At 37.0% G+C, this 17,802-nt stretch overlaps 2 protein-coding genes across 2 annotated transcripts; both read left to right on the top strand.

Annotated features, from left to right (window-relative positions):
* Window positions 1-210: 210 nt before the first annotated feature.
* LOC131172938 (uncharacterized) lies at window positions 211-1,528 on the top strand. The gene is made up of 3 exons (XM_058134571.1): window positions 211-321; window positions 639-770; window positions 1,115-1,528. The coding sequence occupies exons 1-3, from the start codon at window positions 211-213 to the stop codon at window positions 1,526-1,528; spliced, it is 657 nt and encodes a 218-aa protein (XP_057990554.1).
* Window positions 1,529-2,513: 985 nt separating this feature from the next.
* LOC131172937 (uncharacterized) lies at window positions 2,514-9,685 on the top strand. Its single transcript, XM_058134570.1, has 3 exons — window positions 2,514-2,800; window positions 9,073-9,208; window positions 9,302-9,685. Exons 1-3 carry the CDS (start codon window positions 2,514-2,516, stop codon window positions 9,683-9,685), a joined length of 807 nt encoding a protein of 268 aa, XP_057990553.1.
* The last annotated feature ends 8,117 nt before the right edge of the window (window positions 9,686-17,802 follow it).

Genomic DNA, 17,802 nt, shown 5'->3' with positions numbered 1-17,802 from the left:
AGGTGCTTTAGCACAGGGTGTGGCATTTCTTTGCTCGGCTACACTGTAGATTGGGTAAGGAGGTATTATATTTTGTGGTATTGGAGCAAGGTTTAGGAATTCTTGGACCTAGATAGGTAGAAGGACAAAGAGTGCAAGTCATACATTGCATTCGTTAAGAGTCGAGGTGACATTAATGAAGATCTGTTCTCCTGTCTATTATAGGTTAATATGGAGTCCGACCCCACCGAGCCTAAATTCCCTCAGCCGGTGGATGAGGAGGTAGAGAGCTATGCTCCTACCTGTTCTAGTGGAGGCAGAAGAGAGGCATTGACATTAAGGGTAAGAAAGATGATGATCCAACTGCCATCGAACACTGGCTAGAGAGGACAAAGCGGGTTTTCCAGCGGCTACATTGCACTCTAGAGAAGAGTTTAGAGGATGCAGTCTCCCTTCTTTAAGAGGATGCTTACCAGCGGTGGGACACAGTGTCCGCGGCAGTGACATGGGAGTACTTTTTGACTAAGTTTAGGAAAAAGTACATTAGCCACATATATCTAGAGGCCAGGAGGAGGGCGTTCATTGGTTTGAGGTACAGACAGTTGACTTTATCAGAGTATAAGCGGGAGTTTATGCAATTGAGCCATTATGCCCTCTAGGTTATACCTACTGAGGTAGACAGATGCCATAGGTTTGAGGAGGGGTTGAATGATAATGTGAAGCTCCATATTCCAACACTTCGGATTATGGATTTTTCTCAAATGGTGGAGGCTGCTCTGAATGTGGAGAGGGTTAGAGATAGTGAGTAGAGCCATAGAGACAGACAGTATAAGAGAGGCCTAGGGTAGTCTAGCTCTTTAGCCACAGCTAGTAAGAGGCCAGGGGATCTCAGAGCCAGAGCCAGTCACAGAGGCCGAAGTCATAGACTATACCTGGGAGAGGCTAGTCAGCAACAACAGTGGCTAGTTCTCTAGGGACAGTAGCCAAGGGAGCAGCCTCAGTCGCATGTAGTCATTGTGGCAAGAGACATAGAGGAGAGTGCTGGTACTTGACTAAGGATTGCTTCAGATGTGGGGCCACAGATCATTTTCAGATAGATTGCCCTTGAGGGAGTGCTTCTATTACTCCAACATAGACTGAGAGATCTGAGACAGTAGAGAGACCAGAGGTCAGGGCACCGGCTCGTGCCTATGGTATGAGAGCCCGGGAGGAACAGGATATGCCCGACCTGATCCAGGGTACCTTCTTTCTCTATGATATGCCTGTGCATGCATTGGTAGACCCAGGATCCACATATTCATATATTTGTATTGCCTTGCCTGTGGAGAGAGGAGCTCAGATAGATGAGACTGAGCAAGATATTTTGGTCACTAACCCTTTAAGCCATAGCATAGTGGTGAATAAAGTCTATAAGGGTTGTCCCTTAAGAATTCAGGGACATGAGTTCTTAGCTGACTTGATTGAGCTGCCATTCCATGAATTTGACATGATACTGAGGATGGATTGGTTATCGCATCATCAAGTGATGGTAGATTTTCGGTTGAAGTAGATCACCTTGAAAACTGCCAGTAATGAAGAAGTGATAGTTATGGGTGAAAAGACGGGCTACCTTTCTAATGTCATATCGACCACGGTAGCTAGGAAACTGATAAGAAAGGGCTGTGAAGCATACCTAGAACATGTGATTGATACTATGAAGGTTGGGTCTAGTCTCCAAGATATACCCACCGTATGTGACTTTTTAGATGTGTTTCCAGAGGAATTGTGTAGTTTACCATTAGAAAGAGAAGTAGTGTTTGCAATTGAAGTGATGCCAGGTATAGCATTCATATTGATTGCTCCTTATAGGATGGCACTGACGGAGTTAAAGGAGTTGAAAGTACAATTGCAAGAACTGTTAGATAAGGAGTTTATAAGCCCTAGTGTATCACCATGGGGAGCACCAGTGTTGTTTGTGAAGAAGAAGGATGGGACATTGAGATTATGTATAGACTACCGATAATTGAATAAAGTGACGGTAAAGAATAAGTATCCTTTGCCTAGGATAGACGATCAGTTTGATCAGTTAAAGGGAGTAGGTGTTTTCTCCAAAATTGATCTCAGATCGGGGTATCATCAGCTAAGGGTAAAGTAGGCAGATGTACCTAAGATTGCTTTTAGGACCCGGTACCTAAGGTTGCTTTTAGGACCTGGTATGGGCATTATGAATTTTTGGTGATGCCATTCGAGTTGATAAATGTACCAGCGGCATTCATGGGCCTTATGAACCGTATCTTTCATCCTTATTTGGATCGGTTTGTAGTGGTCTTTATTGATGGTATACTGTTGTATTCTAAGGACTAGGATGAGCATGATAAATAGTTGAGGATTGTATTGCAGACTTTGAGGGAAAAGAAGCTATATGCTAAGTTATCTAAATGTGAATTCTGGTTAAATGAGATTTCTTTCCTTGGACAAATAGTATCAGCTAATGGGATTAGAGTGGATCCCAAGAAGATAGAAGCTATAGTGGAATGGATACCGCCTAAGAATGAATGAAAGTCAGAAGTTTCTTAGGATTGCTAGGCTACTATAGTAGATTTGTGAAAGGATTCTCTCTTATAACAGCTCCATTGACTAAGCTATTGCATAAGAGTGTGAAGTTTGATTGGAATGATAAGTGCCAAGCCAGTTTTGAGAAATTGAAGGCTATGCTTACTGAAGTGCCAGTGTTCACACAACTACTATTAGGGAGAGACTTTGTGGTCTATAGTGATGCTTCGCATAATGGGTTTGGGTGTGTTCTAATACAGGAAGGAAAAGTGGTTGCTTATGCTTCTTGGTAGCTAAAACCGCATGAAAAGAGCTACCCTACCCATGATCTTGAATTAGCGACAATTGTATTTGCATTAAAGATATGGAAGCATTACTTATATGGTGAAAAGTGTTATGTCTACACGAATCATAAAAGTCTTAAATATTTGCCAACCCAGAAGGAACTCAACTTGAGACAGAGAAGATGGATTAAGTTCAAAGGATTATGATTGCGTTATTGACTATCACCTTGGGAAATCAAATTTAGTGGCAGATGCACTTAGTAGAAAGTCATTGGTGACATTAAGGACTTTGAATGCTCATTTGGCTTTAGCACAAGATGGGGCTATATGAGCCGAATTGCAAGTAAAGCCGAGTCTACTGCAACAGGTGTAAAAAGTATAGAAGCTAGATGAGAAGTTGATGACCATTATGGGCCGAATCAAAGAGGGGAAAGAGAATAGGTATGAGATAAAGGAAGATGGGTGCTTGTATTATAAAGGAAAAATATGTGTGCCAGATGATGAAGAATTGAAGAAGAGCATTTTGAAAGAGGCACACAGTAGCTTTTATGCTATGTACCTTAGGAGTACGAATATGTATCATGATTTGAAGTCTTATTATTGGTGGCCTAGTATGAAGAAGGACAATGTTGACTATGTGACTAGATGCCTAATATGTCAGCAAGTTATGGTAGAGCACCAAGTTCTATCAGGTTTGCTGTAACCTATAGCTATACCTGAGTGGAAATGGAACCGTATCATGATGGATTTTGTCATTGGTCTACCTCTTACACAGAAAAAACATGATACAGTGTGGGTAATAGTAGATAGATTGATGAAGTCAGCTCACTTCCTACCAGTTAGAACCGATTACTCACTCGAGAAGTTAGCAGAATTGTATAGAAGTGAGATAGTTCTATTACATGAGGTGCCAATATTGATCATATCAGATTGAGGCCCGAGGTTTACATATAGGTTTTGGAAGAAGTTATAGGAAGCCTTGGGTGCACATTTGCATTATAGCATAACTTTTCATCCTTAGACTGATGGGTAGTTAAAAAGAGTAATCTAAATACTTGAGGATATGTTAAGAAGCTGTGTTATGGAATTTAAAGGAAGTAGGGATAGGCATCTACCATTAGTAGAATTTGCATATAACAATAGTTATCAGGCAAGTATAAAGATGGCTCCTTATGAAGCATTGTATGGGAGAAAGTGCAGGACACCTTTATGCCGGACAGAATTGGGTGAAGATAAGATTATGGGGTCAGATTTGGTGAAATAGACTGAGAAGAAGGTAAAGGTGAGCAGAGCTAGTTTGAAAGTTGCCTCAGATAGGCAAAAGTCATATGCGGATTTAAAAAGAAAAGACATAGAATATGAAGTCGGTGATAAAGTTACCTCAATATGGAAAAAGGTGTTAAGATTTGGGAAGAAGGGTAAGTTAAGCCCGAGGTTTATTGATCCATAAGAAATCATTGAACATATGGGTCCGGTAGCCTATAGGCTAGCTTTACTGTCAGAATTGGATGAGATCTATAATATATTTTGTATCTCGATGCTAAGGAAGTATAGATCGGATCCTTCATATGTCATATTAGTGGAGACAATTGATGTACAACCAGATTTGACATATGAAAAGGAACCAGTAAAAATCTTAGCTCTAGAAATCAAGGAATTGCGGAATGAGAAGATCCCATTAGTGAAAGTGCTCTAGAGACTCTATAACACAAAGGAAGCCACTTGGGAGAGCGAGGAGACAATGAGGCAGCAGTATCCTCAGCTATTTACATTAGGTTAATTTCGAGGACGAAATTTCTCTTTAGAGGGGAAGAGTTGTAACATTCCGAGAATTTCGAGCTCTGAATAGTACTATTTTCGGTCTGTGAATAGTATTACTCAAAGCCAACTCGAGGAATAAAAATAAAATGGAAATTAATAAAAATATGCAGAATAAAAACCGAAGTGACCATCAGATTATGGACTTAATCGGTATTATTGAAAAAGATGGACTATAACCCAATGAAGGATATTTTGATCAATTCACTTGAAGAGTTAACTTTTGATTGAAATATTAATTAAATTAAGTGAAACTGATGTATTAGAATGGGACTTAATTAACCGAAAGGAATTTAAAATTTTAATGAGGACATGGATGGAATTGTTATATTATAATAATTAGAATTAGAATTATAATTATATTCATTTAGATATTTATGCAACAAATAAGACAAGAATATTAATTATAATGACACCTCATTAATACACTTAACCACCGCCGTCATCTTATCTCTATCATCTTCTTCTTCCCATCCCTTGTTGTCCATCTCTCTCTCTCTTTTCCTCCATTAAAGCTTCATTTTCTAAGCTCTAAACACATGAATTTCGTCATAATTTTTATAGGAAATTAAGAGAAAACCTTGTATTAAGCTTTGATTTGAAGAAATCATGCAAGGATTCTAAGACATTTGAAAGATTAGTGAAGAAGAATTGTTGACCAATTGAGGCAAGTTATGATTTAAGCTTAGTTAGTTGTGAAGTAATGGAATTCAAGTTTGATTGTAGAGATTACTATGAATATTGATTGAAATTATAGATGTTATTGAAGGAAGGGATTTCAGTTTGGGAGAACAAAAAGGAGAGTCAAGGTTTTGGTGAATTGAAAGTTGATTGAGATTGATTAGGACTTATAATCAAAGTTAGTGCTAAGAAATTTCATAAATTTTGAGAGTTATTGCCAATTAAGGTAGGGTTTTATATAATTAGGGTTTCCATTATATGAAGCCTATTTAATGCTATTATGTTTGTATTATAATTATTTGATGTATATTTATTGAGAAATATTAATGATAGTGTAACGCCCTCACTTTAGGTAGTCTGTACATTCTACTGTTCTGATGACTAATGACTGTTCGAACAGCCAGAATGTCTGGAACTATATTTAAACTAGAGTGAGGAGTCATAAATAAACCAAATAATGATAAGAAAAATTAAGGAAAAATTTAAGTAATAAAATACAACAAGGTTAAATGAGCTAGTGCTCTGACAATGGGTGACCTAATGAGAAGCGACTGTGAAGATAGTTAGCGACTCTAGACCCGTGGAGAAACTCTACGAAATAATTTTGGGGACTCCAGTGAAGAGTTATTGAGCCTTAGATAGTAATAGAACATCAAGAAAATACTAAGAAATTTTCTAAATCAGTACAGATAATTTTAGATCATTAAGTAAAACGAAGGGCGTTTTGATCATTTCACCTTCAGAGATGATTTTTGACCAACTTGTCCATTCAAGTAAGTGAGGTAGATGATATCAAATGTGAATAAATATTTATAAAAATTTAATTAAAAATGAGTAGAGAAGAGAGAAAAAGAAAATAAAATTTAATCCTAATTATTACGTGGGCATGAGGTCACCATGATGCAATAAAAACCTCTTAGCCAATCACCATGCAACAAGCACACTTAAAACTCATTAAAAGGATAAAAGAAGTCAAAACATTAAAAAGAAAATCCGTTTCTTCTTTATTCCACAAGCTGGCTGAACCAGCTCTCCCTCATCTCCTCCATTTTTCTCTTTTCTTCAAGCTTGAATCCCCTTGTTTCTCACCCAAAAACTCAAAGCCCCAATATTAAAAGTCATCTTTAGAGCCTCCTAGAGTATTTGGCTACTAAGAAAGGGAAAGAAAATTAAAGTTTAGCAAGAAGAAAATTCTGTTTAGTGAGGTTAGTGTCAATCCTTTCACTCTCTCTCTTTTTTCTTGTTTGGGAACTTAGTTTGAGTTAGAAAATTGCAAGGAAATGGAATGAAATCCACATGTATGTATACCCAAAATTTTGGCAGCCATGAAGAAGCTAGGATTTGATGACTTTTAAATGAATTAAAATGGTGTAGAGATACCTTTTTATGTGTTTAAGTGAATGAGAATTTTAAATTGTATTTGTAGTGCAAGAATGGAAAAATTGGGAATTAGGGTTTAAGCAAAATTAGATTTTTGCTCAATTGATGGCGAATTGGTATTTTAATAGTCAATTAGTGACCATTTGAGATAAATTGACCTTAATTTGAGATCAATTGTGGCATAGAATAATGAATTGGAGAGGTTGCTCAATTGCTGGAAATTCTAGATTTTTGAGTCCAGTGGGTTTGGGTAGCCCTAGCTTGACTTGTGTAGCTTCAATTGGTGCAAGGCTAATTAAAGGTAAAACTAGGGGCATAATCCCACATTTTTTATGAAGATACCATGCCCAGAAAACCAACTGAAAATGACCTAAAATTTGCCTAAATCCGGGTAATCAAAATTTTGGACCTGGAAAATAATCAAATAAACAGTATTTGTTTATATGGCCATAATTTGTGTAGAGAGGTCCAAATGACCTGATTCTTGAACCCTTGGAAAGCTTAGACAATGTAGAACAACTTTCATGAAGAACAGAAACTCAAATTCTGACCATAACCAATTCAAATTGCAAGCTAAATTTTGGACACCAAAACTGCCAGAACCAAATTCTGCCCAGAAAATCTGGCAATGACCAATCCGGCCAATTATGGTAAAAATGCCATAACTTAGCTACAAAACTCCAATTGGAGTGATTCAAAAAAAAGGGAATTAAAGAAGACACATTAAGAAACAACTTTGATGAAGAAAGTTTAGCCAAATTTTCACTGTAGAATGGTCCAATGGAACAGTAAACCTTAGTGACCAAATTTGAAAATTTGAAATAACTTCCAACGAGCTTTGAATTGAAATTGGTAACCAATGCCAACATATGTAAAACCTAAAATGTGGTATTTTAGTGCAATTAGAACTTACCTACCTATTAATTATGAAAAATTCAATAATTATGCATGAATAGTAAGGTGAATAGTAACCACTAAAAATTAAGTATAAAGAATTAAACAATTAACTTTGTAACATGTCTTAGTATGCCTAATATGATTAGTTTGGATAGGTTGGCATGCCAATAGGGTTTCGATAGCAGTACTGTATCTGGTTTTGTGCCATTTCATGATTTATGGCATTTTATGCCATTATATTATGGCCTATGACCATTTTGCTATGATTGATACACTTGGCTTTATGCCTGATGTTTGATATGACTTATTAGCCGTTTTGTTGCACACCTAGCAGACACCTTGTGATCGATGGTGTGATGGCCTGAGGTACTTGGTACCCAGTCCCAGTTTATCCATTTATCCAGTCCAGTCAACTGCTATAGGTTACTTGGGCAACCAAAATAAGTCTTAATAATTTATAACCAAATAATGAACATAAAAGTACTAATATTAAGAATTTTACGAATAATTACTAGAAATTTAGTCTGCATAAAATAACGACATAATTTCTGCATATTTATTTATTTTAGTTTATTTTTATTTTATATTGGCACCACTAAGCTGTATTACTTAGCGCGTAGCTTTTTATCATGCGTAGATACTGAAGATACAGAGCGAGAGCCCAGCAGACCTCAGATTGGGTGAGAGTCAGATCTGCATTGTCTCCATTATCACTCATCCGTGTAGTGTTTTGGGTAGGACCATTAGGCTTCATTAGTAGTTTTTCATTTTGAAATTTGTAATTTGTAATTAAACTTCCATTTTGTAATGTAAATCAGACACTTATGCAATTATTGTGAAATATATATTAGTATATTAAATTTGCAAATGGTGTAAATTAATAAAGTTTTAAATTTCATATTTGAGTTGTGCATGCATGGAAATGATTTGGAATTTCATATGTATCTATATGATTGACATTAAATTGATGATGGGAATCAGAATATGAGAATGAGAATATTACTACATTTGTTTTTTAATCATGTGGGAAAATCATAAAAATATTAATAAAATAAGGAAAACTCTGTCAGTTTCTCCGTTAAAATAATTAGATTTAAATTTAATAAAAATAAAATGTGGAAAATTTAAGAATGAAATGAGATAAGTTAAGACGCTCCGGCACCAAGTGTGATATGCCTCGCTTGGCTACATTGTAGATGGGTAAGGGGTGTCACATTTAGTAGTATCAAAGCACGGTTTAGGTGTTTCTAGGTCTAGATAGAGTCCATACCATGCATTGCATTTATAAGAGTTAAAGTGACACTAATACAGATCTGTTTGTCTTTGATTATTTTGGTTAGGATATGGATCCTGCGTCGTAGAGAGCAGTAGAGGAAGAGGTGGAGAGTCATGCTCCACCCAGAGCTAAAGTTGGAAGTAAGGGAGAACCTGCTCCACCAGCACTGGAGGCACCTGCATAGCCTTAGTTTGCGTTATTTCAACAAATGACCAAATTCTATAGGCTGATGATGGGAGGCAATCCCACCGCCACAACACAACCACAACCTCCGCCACCACCACAGAAGTCCTATTTAGAGAAGAAAAGAAAATATAGGGCTATGGACTTTCTAGGAAAGAAGAAAGATGATCCCATGATAGTCGAAAATTGGCTAGACAGAACGGGGAGGGTGTTAAGACAACTTCACTGCACCCCAAAGTAGAATCTAGAGGGTTCTGTGTCCCTATTTCAGGATGATGCTTACCAGTGGTGGGACACAGTATCCAGAGAGGTGCAGCTAGATCAGATCACATGGGAGTTCTTTCTTACGGAGTTTAAAAAGATGTATGTCAACAATGTGTACTTGAAAGAGAGGAGAAGAAAATTTATTAGCCTGAGGCAGAGACAATTGTCAGTATCAGAGTATGAGCAGGAATTTGTGAGACTGAGTAGATATGGAAGGGAGATAGTACCTACTGAAGCTAAAAAGTGCAGGAGATTTGAAGAAAGGTTAAATGATAATATCAAGCTCATGATAACAACTTTGGGGATTACCAACTTTGGAAAATTGGTTGAAGCTGCATTAAAAGTAGAAAGGGCTAGAATTAATGAGCAGAGCAGAAGGGATAGACAGTAAAAGAGAGGTCCGGGTCAGACTAGTTCATCCTTTACACCTGGTAAAAAGTTTAGAGGTCCTTCTACTCAGAGTATTAGTCAGCCACAAGGTCAGGGCCAGTCCTAAAGGCCCATATCTTAGTTTACACCAAGGAGAGGCTAGTCTACACCATCAGTGGACAGCTCTCCAGGGATGGTGTATAGGGGACCAGCCCCAGCAGTTTCTTCAGCCTGTCTGCATTGCCATAAGTGGTACAAGGGTAAATGTTGGGGAGTGACTAGGGGTTACTTCTAGTGTGGGTTTACTAAGCACCAGATCAGAGATTGCCCAAGGTGGACTGTTACAGCTGCTCCAGCACAAGCAGACAGGCCTGCCCTTGCAGCTTAAAGGGGTAGAAGGCCAAGTAAATCTATGGCAACTGGTACATCACAGAGGCCAGCTTTAGAGTTAGCTGAGAGGCCAGAGGCCAGGGCACCAGCAAGGGCATATGCTATGATGGCTCAGGAGGAGCAGGATGCCTCAGATGTCATCAGGGGTATGTTCTCTCTCCATGACATACCTGTGCATGCATTGGTGGATCCAGGATCCACACATTCATACATCTGCATTGAGTTACCTGTGGAAAGGGGAATTCAAGTAGAGAAAAGTGACCAAGACATTTTAGTCACTAATCCACTAGGTGACAGAGTGGTGGTAAATAGAGTGTACAAAGGTTGTCCATTGAGGATTCAGGGGTATGAGTTCTCTGCAAACCTAATTGAATTGCCTTTTCACGAGTTTGACATTATTTTGGGAATAGATTGGTTGTCACGTCATTGGGAAATAGTGGACTGTAGATCGAAAAGGATTACACTGAAAACTCCTGAGAATGATGAAATAATAGTTGTGGGAGAAAGGACAGATTTTCTGTCTAATGTCATCTCAGACACTGCTGCAAGGAGACTGATCAGGAAGGGTTGTGAAGCTTACCTGGCGCATGTGATTGATACCAGAAAGGCTAGATCTAGTCTCCATGACATTCCTACTGTGAGTGACTTCCTCGATGTCTTCCATGAAGAATTACCTGGTTTGCCACCAGAAAGGGAAGTAGAATTCACTATTGAGGTAATGCCGGGTACAACACCAATCTCAATTGCTCCTTATAGGATAGCGCCCACTGAATTAAAGGAGTTGAAAATCCAGTTGTAGGAGTTATTGGATAAGGGGTTTATATGCCCCCAGTGTGTCATCGTGGGGAGGTCTGGTGCTGTTTGTGAAAAAGAAGGATAGGACTTTGAGGTTATGCATTGACTAACGACAGTTAAACAAAGTAACTGTGAGGAAAAAGTACCCATTGCCTAGAATTGATGATCTATTTGATCAATTGAAGGGAGCAGGTGTATTTTTCAAAATTAATCTCAGATTAGGGTATCATTAGTTAAGGGTAAAGGATGCAGATGTGCCTAAGACTGCATTCAGGACTCAGTATGGGCACTATGAATTTCTGGTAATGCAGTTTGGTTTGACAAATGCACCAGCAGCTTTCATGGACCTTATAAACCGTATCTTCCATTCATACCTAGATCAGTTTATAGTGGTCTTCATTGATGATATACTAGTGTATTCCAAGAACAGAGAAGAATATGATGAGTATTTAAGGATTGTTCTGCAAACTCTGAGGGAGAAGAAGCTGTATGCTATGTTGTCCAAGTGTGACTTCTGGTTGGATGAGATCTCCTTTCTTGGACACATAGTATTAGCTGATGGAATTAGAGTGGATCCCAAGAAAATTGAAGCAGTGATGGAATGGAAACCTCCCAGAAATGCAACTGAGGTAAGAAGCTTCTTGGGGCTAGCTGGTTACTACAGAAGGTTTGTGAAGGGGTTTTCTTTGATAGTTGCTTCGCTGACCAAGTTGCTACATAAAAATGTCAAATTTGACTGGAATGACAAGTGTCAAGTCAGTTTTGAGAGGTTGAAGGCTATGTTGACAGAAGCACCGATGTTAACACCCAGTATCGAAAAAAGACTTTGTGGTTTACAGTGATGCTTCTCATAATGGGTTAAGGTGTGTGTTGATGTAGGAGGAGAATGTGGTCACATATACTTCCAGATAGTTAAGGCCACATGAAAAGAACTACCCTACTCATGATCTGGAGTTAGCAGTGATCATATTTGTACTAAAGATATAGAGGCATTACTTGTATCGTGAAAAATGCTACATATACACAGACCACAAAAGCCTGAAATATCTGCCAACCCAGAAGGAGCTTAACCTTAGACAAAGGCGATGGATTGAGTTCTTGAAGGACTATGATTGTGTGATAGACTACCATCCTGTGAAGGCAAATGTAGTTGCTGATGCCTTGAGCAGAAAGTCCATTACAGCATTGAGATCATTGTATGCCCGTTTGTCCTTAGCTCATGATGGAGCTATTTTGGTTGAGTTGCAAGTAAGGCCAAACCTGCTACAGCAGATACAAAATGGGCAGAAGGTAGATGACAAGCTAATGGCTATTATGGGCAAAATCACAGAGGAGACAGAATTTGAGATGAAAGAAGATGGGTGTCTGTACTACAAAGGAAGACTGTGTGTACCAGATGATGGGGAATTAAAGACCAGTATTATGAAAGAGGCACACATCAGTGTTTATGCTATGCACCCTGGAAGCACAAAAATGTACCATGATCTGAAGCCTCACTACTGGTGGCCTGGTATGAAGAAGGATATAGCTGACTATGTAACTAGATGCTTGACATGTTAGCAAGTCAAGGCAGAACATCAAGTTCCATCAGGTTTGTTACAACCTATAAGCATACCTGAATGGAAATGGGATTGAGTCACCATGGGCTTTATAAGTGGTCTACCTCTCACCCAGAAGAAACATGATGCAGTATGGGTGATAGTAGATAGATTGGATTAAATCAGCCAGTTAGAACTGACTACTCACTGGAGAAGCTAGCAGAGTTATATATCAGTGAGATAGTTAGACTGCATGGAATCCCACTTTCCATCATATCTGATTGAGACGCGAGGTTCACATCTAGATTTTGGAAGAAGTTGCAAGAAGCCTTGGGCACACAACTCCATTTTAGCATGGTTTTTCATCCTCAAATGGATGGATAGTCAGAACGAGTAATTCAGGTCCTTGAGGACATGCTGAGGAGTTGTGTTATTGAGTTTGAGGGAATTTGGGACAGATACCTCCCACTGGCAGAATTTGCATACAATATTAGCTACCAAGCTAGCATTTAGATGGCTCTGTATGAGGCATTGTATGGGAGGAGGTGCAGAATACCATAATGTTGGATTGAACTGGGCAAATATAAACTTGTGGGACTAGACCTGGTGAAACAGACTTAGGAGAAAGTGAAGTTAATCAAAGCCAATTTGAAGGTTGCCTTAGATAGACAGAAATCTTATGCTGACTTAAAAGGAAAAGACATAGAATATGAAGTTGGCGACAAGGTATTTCTCAAAGTCTTACCATGAAAGAAGGTATTGAGGTTTGGGAGAAAGGGTAAGTTAAGCCCTAGGTTCATTGGCCCATATGAAGTCATTGAACGTGTGGGTCCAGTGACCTACAGGGTAGCTTTATCGTCAGAGCTAGATAAGATCCACAATTTGTTTATGTGTCCATGCTGAGAAAGTATAGATTAGACACTTCACATGTCATCTCCATGGAAGAAATTAAAATCCAACCAGATTTGACATATGAATCCATAAGGATCCTGGCTCGGGAAGTGAAAAAATTGAGGAACAAGCAGATTCCACTGGTAAAGTGCTTTGGAGGCACCACAACACCAAAGAGGCAACCTGGGAAAGTGAAGAGATGATGAGGCAACAGTTTCCTCAACTGTTTGTATTAGGTAAATTTTGAGGACAAAATTTTTGTTAGACGAATAGAGCTGTAACGCCCTCACTTTAGGTAGTCCATACATTGTACTGTTTCGATGACTAATGTCTGTTCGGACAGTCAGAATGTTTAGAACTATATTTAAACTAGAGTGAGGAGTCGTAAATAAATCAAATAATGATAAGAAAAATTAAGGAAAAATTTAAGTAATAAAATACAACAAGGTTAAATGAGCCGTCGCTCCGGCAATAGGTGACCTAACGGGAAGCGATAGTGAAGACAGTTAGCGGCCCTAGACCCATGGAGAAACCCTATAAAATAATTTTTGGGACTCTAGTGAAGAGTTATTGAGCCTTAGATAGTAATAGAATGTCAAGAAAATGCTAAGAAAATTTTCTAAATTAATACAAACAATTTTAGCTCATTAAGTAAAATGAAGGGAATTTTAGTCATTTCACCTTCAGAGATAATTTTTGACCAACTTGTCCATTCAAGTAAGTGAGATATATGACATAAAATATGAATAAATATTGATAAAAATTTAATTAAAAATGAGTAGAAAAGAGAGAAAAAGAAAATGAAATTTAATCCTAATTACTACATGGCCATGAGGTCACCATGATGCAATAAAAACCTCTTAGCCAATCACCATGCAACAAGCACACTTAAAACTCATTAAAATGGATAAAAGAAGTCAAAAAATTAAAAATAAAGTTTGTTTCTTCTTTCTTCCACAAGCTGGCCGAACTAGCTCTCCCTCATCTCCTCCATTTTTCTCTTTTCTTCAAGCTTGAATCCCCTTGTTTCTCACCCAAAAACTCAAAGCCCCAACATTAAAAGTCATCTTTAGAGCCTCCTAGAGTGTTTTGCTACTAAGAAAGGGAAAGAAAATTGAAGTTTAGCGAGGAGAAAATTCTGTTTAGTGAGGTTAGTGCCAATCCTTTCACTCTCTCTCCTTATTCTTATTTAGGAACTTAGTTTGAGTTAGAAAATTGCAAGGAAATGGAATGAAATCCACATGTATGTATAACCAAAATTTCAGCAACCATGAAGAAGCTAGGATTTGATGACTTTTAAATGAATTAAAATGGTGTAGAGATGCCTTTTTATGTGTTTAAGTGAATTAGAATTTTAAATTGTATGTGTAGTGCAAGATTAGAAAAATTAGGAATTAGGGTTTGAGCAAAATTAGGGTTTTGCTCAATTGATAGTGAATTGGTGTTCTAATGGTCAATTAGTGACTATTTGAGATGAATTGACCTTAATTTGAGATCAATTGTGGCATAGAATAATGAATTGGAGAGGCTGTTTAATTGCTAGAAATTCTAGATGTTTGAGTCTAGTAGGTTTGTGCAGTCCTAACTTGACTTGTGTAGCTTCAATTAGTGCAAAGCTAATTGGAGGTGAAATTAGGGGTATAATGCCACATTTTTTTGAAGAGACCTTGCTCAGAAAACTAACTTAGAATGACCTAAAATTTGCCTAAATCCGAGTAACCAAAATTCTGGACTTGGAAAATGACTAAATAAATAGTGTTTGTTCATATGGCCATAACTTTGTGTAGAGAGGTCCAAATGACCTGATTCTTGGACCCCTAGAAAGCTTAGATAATGTAAAACAACTTTCATGGTGAATAGAAACTCAAATTCTGACCATAACCAATTCAAATTGCTAGCCAAAATTAGGACACCAAAACTGCCAGAACCAAATTCTGCCTAGAAAATATGGACAATGACCAATCCGGCCAGTTATGGTAAAAAATGCCATAACTTGAGCTACAAAACTCCAATTGAAGTAATTCAAAAAGGGAAATAAAAAAGACACATTAAGGAACAACTTTGATGAAGAAAGTTTAGCCAAATTATCACTGTAGATTGGTCCAATAGAACAGTAAACCTAAGTAACCAAATTTGAAAATTTGAAATAACTTTCAATGAGCTTTGAATTGAAATTGGCAACCAATGCCAACATATGTAAAACCCAAAATGTGGTATTTTAGTGCAATTGGAACTTGCCTACCTATTAAATATGAAAAAGTAAATAATTATGCATGAATAGTAAGGTGAATAGTAATCACCAAAAATTAAGTGCAAAGAATTAAATAATTAACTTTGTAACATGCCCTAGTATCCCTAGTATGATTGGTTTGGATAGGTTGGCATGCCATTAGGGTTCTGATAGTAGTACTGCATATGGTTTTGTGCCATTCGTGATTTATGGCATTTTATGCCATTTTATGATATTATGGCCTATGGCCATTTTGCTATGATTGATACACTTGGCTTTATGCTTGATGTTTGATATGGCTTATTAGCCGTTCTATTGAACACCTGGTAGACACCTTGTGACTGATAGTGTGATGGCCCGAGGTACTTGGTACCCAGTTCCAGTTTACCTGTTTATCCAGTCCAGTCAATTGGTATAGGTTACTTGGGCAACCAAAATAAGTCTTAATAATTTATAACCAAATAATGAACATAAAAAATACTAATATTAAGAATATTACGAATAATTACTAGAAATTTAGTCTGCATAAAATGACAATATAATTTCTACATATTTATTTATTTTAGTTTATTTTTATTTTATATTGGCACCACTAAGCTGTATTGCTTAGCGTGTTGCTTTTTGCCACGCGTAGGTACTAGAGATACAGAGCGAGAGCCCAGCAGACCTCAGACTGGGTGAAAGTCAGATATGCATTGTGTCTAGTGTCCCTCATCCGTGTAATGTTTTGGGTAGGACCATTAGGCTTCATTAGTAATTTTTTATTTTGAAATTTGTAATTTGTAATTAAACTTCCATTTTGTAATGTAAATCAGACACTTATGTAATTATTGTGAAATATATATTTGTATATTAAATTTGCACATGGTGTAAATTAATAAAGTTTTAAATTTCATAGTTGAGTTGTGTATGCATGGAAATGATTTGGAATTTCATATGTATTTATATGAGTGACATTAAATTGATGATGAGAATCAAAACATAAGAATGAGAATATTATTGCATTTGTTTTTCAATCAGGTGGGAAAATCATCAGAATATTAATAAATTAGGGAAAACTCCGTCAGTTTCTTCATTAAAATAATTAGATTTAAATTTAATAAAAATAAAATGTGGAAAATTTAAGAATGAAATGAGATAAGTTAAGATGCTTTGGTACCAATTGTGACATGCCTCGCTTGGCTACACTGTAGACGGGTAAGGGGTGTCACAGATAGGGTGAAGAAATTAAATGAATTGGTATTGTGCATTAAGTGTAAATCTTGACAGCTTGAGTCCAGTGGGATTAAATGGTTATAACTTGAGCTACATAATTTCAATTGATGTGAAACTAAAGGCAAATTAAAGATAAGACAATATGCTAAAATTGTAACACCCCTTGTCCGATCTACAATGTAGCCGAGTAAGGAATGCCATATACTATGCCAGAGCATCTTATCTTATTTTTCCTTCTTCATTATTAATTTTAGTTCCATTCTTTTTTAAAATCACAATATTTAAATGGAGAAACTGCCAGAGTTTTCCCTATTTTATTTACATTTAACCTGTTAAACATTTGCCTGTTCAAATAAAATCTCATCATCATTTTCAATAATTTCAAATCATAATATGATCCTCAATCATAATTTCCAATCATTTATTCATATTGATCCATATCAAATTTCCAACTCATTTCATCCATGAAATTTACTAAATTCATTTACTTACATAATGTACAAAATTATGATAGACATTCAGAATTTGAATTACAATCTTAATATTTAATTACAATGTACAAAGACAAAATTTCTGTAGCTCATTGGGCCCTACCAAAATGTCGGGATGAGGTGACACAACACTACTACAGACCAGATCTCTAAATCTCAGTCTAGCATCTACTGTGCTTTATCTCCAGTACCTATGTAAGGAAAATCCATCGTGCTTAGCATATTGCTTAGTTGTGTAATAATAAAATAAAAAATGAACTAAACAAATAAAAATAAATATTTCAAGTTTGTAGTATCATAAAAGAGATGCATTTCCAATTTATTATGAGTCATATACATTTGTTGATCTTTAGGAGCAATTTAATTCATTTGGAATCTTTTTCTTCCTCTTTTAATATTTAACTTATTAGATTTATTTCAATGCCCAATGCAACCTCTAATAGACTGTTAAGACTGGATACATGGGAGTATACTAGTTAGACACCCCATGTGCCTATCAGGTATACATCTGTCAAGTATAAAGCTAGTTGTCATGCATAAAAGCCAATAAAACTGCCAGGCAAAAATTGCCAGCATGTCAGGCATAAAG

This window comes from Hevea brasiliensis, chromosome 14 (assembly GCF_030052815.1).
Source record: "Hevea brasiliensis isolate MT/VB/25A 57/8 chromosome 14, ASM3005281v1, whole genome shotgun sequence".
Lineage (NCBI taxonomy): Eukaryota > Viridiplantae > Streptophyta > Magnoliopsida > Malpighiales > Euphorbiaceae > Hevea > Hevea brasiliensis.
This window is presented reverse-complemented; position numbering and strand designations above follow the sequence as displayed.